Here is an 8659-nt window from a genome sequence, read left to right on the forward strand (position 1 = left end):
ATGATCTATGGTGTGGCCTGTAAAGTACTTTTAAATTGTAGCCTATCAAATGGACGGTTTGGATCATCCTATGGCGTAGCCCATACATTACTTTTTGAAAAATAATGGACTATACGATCTTATCACTCATCAGAGAGATGTTGCCTTTATTTGGGGGAGGGAGATTTTCAAAGGATTTAACGTTGCCTTACAGTGATGGTTCGATGGAGAGATTTCTAAGGTTAATATACTAATATAATGAGGGACAATGCCCAATGAATTATAGGTAAAAGAAAACATAAAAAGCTATTTCAGGGATAAAACTATACTAACGGAAATTATGAAAATTTTGGGGGAATCTTGTAGATATGTTTCAATCCAAGGGGTTTCTAGTAGTTTTCCCAAAAAAAAAAAACACTTAAAAAATACAAGAAAAAAATGGCATTAATGAGGGCGGGGCGGGGCGGGGCCAACTCCATCCCCTTCTCCTCCCCTTCCCCGCACTGGGGAATTTTTTAAATCCCCTTCCCCGCTCAAATCGGGGAATCCCCTCCCCAAGCGGGGCGGATCCCCGCTTTCCGGGTGAAATTGCCAGCCCTAAATTACTCACTCTAACCAACACAAGATAAATAACTATTTCTCTTTCCCTCTCTTTCCCTCTCTCTCTCTCTCTCTCTCTCTCATCTCAGAACGATTTCTCTTTCCCTCCCTTTTGCCCTCTCCCTAAAAATTTCGCCCAAGAAATACCTTGATTTCGGACAAGGTAATCATCTCTCCGGGGTTTCCATCTTTGTTTTCTAGGGTTTAATCTGTTATTTATTTCTGATTATCTGTTTTGTATTCTGATTTTTCAATTTTTTTTCTCTTTTCAGGGTCTCTTAGGATTTAAGGATTGAAGAACAAGAAGAAGGTTCGTTTCAGGTTTGCAGTTTGTGGTGGTTTTCCCCTTTTTTTTCATGGTTTTGATTTTTTCCTCTTTCTTTTATGGTTTGGGATGTATATAAGAGATAGTTTCGATGATTTTGTTGTTTCCTCTCTTAGTTATGCTCTTCTTCTAATAGATTGTTTCTTGATGTGTGGTATTGGTGTTGGTGTTGTTTCTTCTTGATTAATGATTTCATAATTAATCTCCCTTTGATGTTGGCTCCTAACTACTTTGTCTCTGCTATTATGAAAAATAAAAAGAAATTAGATATTCATCATGGGTCTGATCATATTAGTGAGGTTAACTCTTTTCTTATTTGGGTATTATTATGAGTAAGATCTCTCATTCCGAGCTTGATTTATGGTTACATAATCTCCCATGGATTTGGTGTGTTGGTGTTCTCTTAAGTACATTGTCTCTCCTATTATTAAAAATAAAAAAGAAAGGGACGCTAGCAAATCACAAATTTTCAACATGGGTTTTAATTATAGTAATGATGTCACTCTTGTAGTTGTAGTAAGGCTAAGATCTCTCATTCCAAGCTTGATTATTATTTATTGTTATTATTATTATTATTTTTCTTATGAGTTGCCCATTAGTTCATTGAATCAAACTTGGGAATCCAAAGAACAGATGTTGAGAAATTGAGGCAAGGGGATTTTCAAAATTTACAACAAATGTTGAGCATTAGCCAACTAATCCAAAATTGAACCCGACCCGACCCTGAGTCAGGGCCTAAAAAATGAACCCTGACCCGCCCTTAGGGTTGGAAAATCCAGCACAGACCCTATTCGGGCTCAGGGCTGACAGGGCCAAACTTGCACCCATAAGGAATACCATGTATGAGGCAAATGTCGCACATGTATTAAAAATGATCGCTAAAATCGCGGGTTTTTTATTTAAAGCTAAATCCCAATAGCTCCTGATATTAGCACTACAGTGTTTTGATAATTGCACAAACTCATCATGTCTTTTATCGTTAAACATTCAATTGTTATTACAGTTCCCCAAAACCAAAAGCTCTCCTAGGCTAATTAAAAAAAAGGAAAAGACAAGATGACTTCGTTCAATTATCAAAATACAATATTGCCAATATCAGTACTCTTAAAACCATTTACAAGAAAATATCGTCAAACGAAAAAAACCCACACCAGATAACCCTAAACCCTTTCTCAGATGCTCTTACGCGCAGAAAACCCTAACCCTAAACCCTCGTCGAAGAAGAAGCTCCATCAAGGTAAGCGGGAATTTCGGATTTCGTCTGAAATTTAGAATTATGTGCTTAAATCAAGTTTTAATTTTGTCTCTTTTTGTAGGCTGGTATCCTTAAGGAATGGTGTCCTAGTGATGGAAATCTTTGTAGTTGTGAATCACACAGCTTCTATTTAGACAAACTAAAAACAAATGGGGCCTTTGATGAATGTCGTATTTTTATTTTTGATCATCTTCACATTTTAGAGCCCTAGAATTTTTGCCCTCATGGCAATGGGATTTGGGCAGCTATTATTCACAGTGGGGGTTGGTTGCCCAATTCCTCTATCTTTTTTTTTGAATGGCTTGGTTGCCCAATTTCTCTCAGTGTCAATTCTTTAGTTATCCAATATTCCAATTTGGATGGTAATTGTAAGAGAAAGATCTAGAAAAACCTGGTAGAACGAAAAAACTGTCCCAGCATGTCCTTATGACTCCATAAATTTAAGACCATACTGTCTAGCACCCCTGCACAATGTCACTTTATTTTCCTTGCTGGTGGGGTTTTATTTTTGTATGGAAACATTGACGATGTGCTGGAATGCATTTTATTTTTACAACATTGTCTATGGACATATTTTTCCAATTTTAAATATGTTTGATTATTTAGAATTTATGTAATTCCACTGATTGCAGCTTAAGATGGAGTCACTATATTGTCATGTTGGAATTGGTTGATTCACCTTTTTGAAATCATGTGAATCTATTCTATCTTTTTTTTTCTGCAACACATATTAATTGTTCGTAAGAAGCTTTTCATTTTGGTTCTTGGGTTTCTATTGAAATATTCACATCTTTCTCTGAGAATGGCAGAAAAATAAAATGGAATCTACAAGTAAAGATCTTTTGGACTTGGAGCAACAGACACCCTCTGTTTTAGGTTTGTTCTTTCTTGTTTTCTCTTTTTGTAGTTGACAAATGGCACTGTTCAACTCAACAGAGGTCTCCATCGTATGGTACATGGCTAAATTATATGCGGATTCATCGTATTCTTTTTATCTGTATATTTCGTTTTTTCATTAATGTGAATGTTCTTTAATTTGATAATATTCAATTTAAGAAGAAAACAGAAACAAAAATGAAAGGGTGCCCCCTTTTTTGGTGGTCTATGCCACACTCATACTTCTGTAATAGCTTTTCCTTTTTTTAATAAAATATTTTGACTTTATTAAGTTATGAAAGTAAAAGCAAAACATTCTTCATACCTTTTCACTACTTCACAGTTTGAATTCTTAGTTGAATTTTTGCTCTCTTGATTGGATTGCAGAGTCTAGCTTTCTAATTTGCCCCAAGGATACGTCTTCTCAATCAAAGAATCATCATACTCGTGAGAATATCAGTCAGAAGCTTTTAACAACTTCAGTTCCTACAAGCCAAGGTAAAGTTTCGCTTGTGAATGCACTTCTAAATATGATAGCATATGGCCTAAAATCGTTCTAGTTGGCAATACTTTGGGAAGACATTTTTTGAGATATAAAGTAACTACGCTCATGAGAGTCCTATTCATTCTACCATTCAGTATATGTTTTTTTTCTTTTGAAAATCACCATTCATTATATGTAGTTAAAAATGATTATCTCTATACCTCTTGGTAGAGATATGGTTGTTTGACTCTCGCATGTGCATGTGTAGATAGGGTGGGTACCATCATACTTATGGAATAATGGTATACTAGTAATTATTTTTTGAGCATATATATTAAGGTATTTTTATGGGAGTCGTGGGGTTGGATTTCATACCCCATAGCCCACTATTCGTTTCTCCTGCCTTTAGTATCCTTCTCTCCATCTCCTCTCTTCGTCTCTACCTTAATTCCCATGAACCTAGTGATTTCTTTCTTTTCTTTCAATTTAACATGTTATCAAACCCAAGATTCATATGTGCTAACCTTAGGGTTCTTCCCCTTTGCCCATAAAACCCATGAGGTTCTATGTGTATTTGTGTCGCAGTGTGTACCATTGAATGTAATTCCCTTTCGGTGTTAAATTAATGAGAAAGTTCTACAACAAAGATATCCAGATTTTTTTGCATAAAATGATCATGTTGCTTCCATGTGGATTGGTGAGATTACTACCCTAATTTGTCCCCAGTTTGTTTTTCGTGTGGGTTGGGCTGTTGTACTGCGTTGTGTGGAGTGTGTATCTTCTTCGTGTCGGACTGCCTTGAACTGCTGTGCTGCCTTTGTGTTGAGTACCTAGTGTTCTGCCCTTGTGTGGATTGGTGAGGAAGCTGCCTTAATCTGTGCCCGTGCTGCCTTTATGCAAATTGGCAAGGATACCGCCCTAATTTGTGATTGTATAGTCTACGTGAGAATTGACTAGTGTGCTGTCTTTCAGCCTATTTAGGGGGTGATCTACTTTTGTGTTGATTATGTTGCTTTCTTGTGGATTGTGCTACCTGCCACCCTGTTTGTTCGACAAGGGTTTAGGGTTAGTATAGAGCAATTACTGTCTTATTTGTGATTATTGTGCGGATCAATTGTTTCCTTGTTTGTGAATCTCCATAGTGAGTGATAATAAACTCATTTTTCCAGGCACCATGGAGATGGAAGGGATGCAACTTCGATTAAACTGAATGGGCCTAATTAGCTTTTATCGGCTCAGTCTATGAAGGTAGCGCTTTGCAGAAAGGAAAAATTCTAATTTCTGGGATTGAGCCTCTAGCTCAACGGTCAAGGCTTTCTTCTTTGACCTAGAGGTCTGGGGTTCAATCCCAGCTTACCTACGCAAAAAAATTTGTTTAAAAAAAAAATAAATTCTAATTTCTGACTGCAAATGGACCTAATGATTAATAGTGTGTATGATGAATAGCTTAGTGAAAACTGTCAAATTATGACTTAGCTGTGGAATGATATAGAATGTCAAGTTAGTGCAAATGCGACATTTCTTGACATGACCAAAGAGGTGTGGGGACAATAACCGTGACATATTCTTCGAAATAAAATATCTCTCGGGTGTATGAGTTATTTGAGAAAATGATTTTGTTTAACAAGCAAGAGTTAGACCGAGTATTACATCGCGCTTCGTGAATGTGGGAAGAGTTGAATGTTTATCTATCTCTTACATCAGACTTGGAGCTATTGAAAATGCATCGGGAAGAATTTAAGGTTGCTTTCTTTCTAGACTAAGTTCATAATATCATTAAGTTCATGGGCTGATACTGGCCAACAAAGAGCTCCTTTCTTTGAATGGTCTTTACTTGCAACTACATTGTGTTGGGATTTCTAAGCACTCCTTACATCTATGTGTTGGAGAGGAGTTTGCCTTGACACCTTTAGTAGGTAGAGGTGATGGTGACAGAGAATGCAGTTGTGAATCAAGGGGAGGTTGTGGTGGTTTTAGAAGATGCGGTGACTGAAAGTGCAAGCATTGTGGGCAAGCAAATTATACATCTTACAAGTGTGATCTCATGTAAAGATTATGAGAAGTTTATGAATAGTACTTAGCAAATCAATACGTTTTCCTTTCTCATCCACAAGTATATTGGCTCATTTAGGTAATACCTCATTTCTTGTTTCTAGTCAGTCTTCACCTTAGGCCATTGACTTAGGGACTTTAGTACCTTTGACCACATGACAAGACAAGTCTACTCCAAACTCTTGCTATTCTAGCTGATGGTTCATTGGCTCATGTGAATGGTCAAGAAACAATTTATCCTTCAAAGTTTCTATCTTCCGTTTTGCATGTACCTAAGGGCATGTTCCGTAACACTAATCATTCGCGCCTATGAAATCGGGTAGAATCGGATTGCGGAAGCGACTTTGAGTTGCTCTGCAGAATCTCCTCATCTAACCGTGAAAAAATGAGAATTAAAAGAAACGGACTCTCATGGGTCGCCATCCTGAACAAAATTCTCAGAAATTTTGTTTCTTTAGCCATTCCCGCACCTACAAAATAGGGAGAATCCATTTTAAAGTTGATTGCCGAACACGCCCTAAGTTTCTCTTTATTCATTATTCATTATCCATTCTCTGTGGGTAAACTAATAGAGTCCCTTCAGTCTTCAGTAACCTTTCCCCCCTTTTGTTTTAGGGTATGGCGACAAAGAAGGTGATTGGTGATGGGCTTCAATACGGTGGACTCGACTGTCTGTATCATAGCCTGCCTATTGCTGCTCTTCATTCTGCTACTTTTCCTCAGCTTTAGCATTATCCACTCGGTCACCTGTTCCTTCATAGTTTATAATTGTCTGTTCATGATCTCGAGTTTGTTTTTACTTTAGAACGTGAAGTTTGTGAGGTAGGCAATCATCACAAAGCTCCTTTTTATTCTAGGGATGATAAAAGGAAGTTGATTCTTTTTTCAATTATTTGGGGTCCAGTTAGAGCACAGTTATCAAAAGCTTCCTAGTTGGGTCGGAAGCTCACTTCTGAAGCTAAATTCTTCTCTTCCCAAATTTAGAGGAAGCCTTTTTTTTATTATTATTTATTTGAATGGTAGACAGGTAGAGGAAGCCCGCTCCCACACCCTTGTATATTTTTTTCATTTGAATATTCACACACTTGTAATTAAGAATACATTTCCTATTTGGGTAATTTTTTTGAATGGTCCTATTTGGGCAATTAGTTTTTCTATAAGAATGTTTTCTCCTTTTAATAACGTCAAAAGAGTGTTTTTAAAAATTGTATATTTAAAACTTCAAAAATCTTCTTAAATTTTATATAAAACTTGTGAGACTTTTTTTCTCCCAAAAAATTAAAATTAAATCAGCATGAATAAACCATAAAACTATAAATTTTGTGCTTCACCCTGTTTAATTATATGCTTGTCACACTGTTTGCCTTTTCATCATGTCTTTGTATGGGACTTTTCTTAAACCAGGCACAAGGTGCAATATTTTTAGTCCCCACTTGAGGGAGTAAATGATGTATAGCTTGATACAGAGTGGCCAAAAACCAGGATCAATAAAGCTGTTTTTATTTGTAAACTGGATTCATATGTTGCATAAATTCCAATTCATTTGCGATGAAAAACATAGCAACTGATTGTGGTGCTCATTTTTCCATTCATCCAATGTCTTCCAAATGATGTTTTAACCTTGAAAACCCACCTTTAATCCTTTCCACAATAATTTCACATATATGCTCGATTTTCAAGTATACATGCTTTCATACTTCCAACCTGGATCAGTTACTTGAAGATCTACCATTATTACTACCATTAAGAAACATTTTTTTTGCTCATTTATGTATATCAAATGCGGAAATTAAACGGTGGCTTACCTGTTTGTAATGAATGATTTGTTGGGTTATCTTCATCTCTGCTTCATCTCCTAGATTGCACTAGTTTATTTCCTTCTGTTGTTTTTGAGGTGCATTCCGTTAGTGAAATTATACTGTCTTGCAACCCTATATCTTGAGAGTTTTGATGCTAATAAACCCTATTCCTCATATCTTGAGAGTTTTGATGCTAATAAACCCTATTCCTCATATCACAGTTCTTGGAAAAGTGAAGGACTTCTTAGGAATTATGGGGGATGCTAATAAAAGACTGGAGCTTGATGCACAGGTATAGCTGGTCTTGTTGTCAAATGAGGATCATCCATTACAGTTCACCCTTTTTCTTTAAAATTCTGAAAAAATGCATCATACAATTGTAGGAGAATTCGTGTGCCGACTATGATATTGAGGTGCTCACTGGGAATGAAGCCGAGTACATTGAAATGGTAATTAGGTGTCATTCAATTGCAGGGAAATTTTTAAAGTAATCAAATGCTGATTAGTTCCATAACTTATACTGTAATGCATTTATTTGCAGGATTTGGTTCTGGGTGTTGCCGATCTTCATACCCCAGAAGCCGTGGCAGCTGCTGAATTGGCAATAGCTGGTTCTCAACCATCTATCCATTTCTCTGCTAGCAAGAGTGGCTCTGACACTGAAGACAGTGATGTTGATGCTGAACCATGCTCTCCCAAGAAAGTCTGCAAACCAAATTTCGACAGGGATGATGATTCTTTGATTACTAACCAGTCCAAAAAACGGCCTAAGGTTACTGAGCTCAATTGAAGCATTTCTCTGGTTTGTGTTCTTGAACAAACAGCAAAAGGTTACTGAGCTCAATTGAAGTATTTCTCTGGGTTTCACTCGGGATTTATGTTTAAGTGATCACATCGGAAACAGCAGGTCTTCAAAGTGAGAAAGTTTCCTGAGCAATGGCTCTGTATTCATGCTTCTTGATCCACTGCATTTGTGCTGTGAGGCATTGGCAGTGGGGATGAATTCCACTGTTGAGGCTGTCTGTAACTATAAAATACAGGGAATTATATATTTGGTTGTTGAAGGTTTAAGAGACCCTTTGGAGATCTCTGTGGGTTCCAAAATCCATGAGTTAGTGTGCCAGAAGGAGAACCATGTTGAATGTTTAGAATAGTGAAATGCTGTACACTCCCCTGTTTTGATAATGGCACTCCTCACCTTACTTAACAACTATTTTTCGTTTGTCCATTGATTCCAGTTAATTGCTTCGATTGGTTGAAGCAAATAGGACCCATACCAAAGAGGGATC

The 8659-nt window shown here is 37.0% G+C and overlaps 1 protein-coding gene across 3 annotated transcripts; it reads left to right on the forward strand.

Moving 5' to 3' along the window:
- The first annotated feature begins 608 nt into the window (after window positions 1-608).
- Window positions 609-8583, forward strand: LOC143881882 (uncharacterized). 3 transcript variants are annotated; one of them, XM_077385212.1, is made up of 7 exons: window positions 609-742; window positions 852-907; window positions 2969-3035; window positions 3423-3533; window positions 7592-7662; window positions 7754-7819; window positions 7912-8583. In XM_077385212.1, the coding sequence occupies exons 3-7, from the start codon at window positions 2978-2980 to the stop codon at window positions 8158-8160; spliced, it is 555 nt and encodes a 184-aa protein (XP_077241327.1). In that variant the 5' UTR covers window positions 609-742; window positions 852-907; window positions 2969-2977; the 3' UTR covers window positions 8161-8583. The 3 variants fall into 3 exon arrangements, with proteins under 3 accessions (XP_077241327.1, XP_077241326.1, XP_077241325.1); XM_077385211.1 differs by having other exon boundaries at window positions 852-889; XM_077385210.1 differs by having other exon boundaries at window positions 610-742; window positions 852-900.
- The last annotated feature ends 76 nt before the right edge of the window (window positions 8584-8659 follow it).

Source organism: Tasmannia lanceolata, unplaced genomic scaffold (assembly GCF_043159265.1).
Source record: "Tasmannia lanceolata isolate RefF3 unplaced genomic scaffold, GAP_Taslan_0.1 ptg000007l, whole genome shotgun sequence".
NCBI classification, from domain to species: domain Eukaryota; kingdom Viridiplantae; phylum Streptophyta; class Magnoliopsida; order Canellales; family Winteraceae; genus Tasmannia; species Tasmannia lanceolata.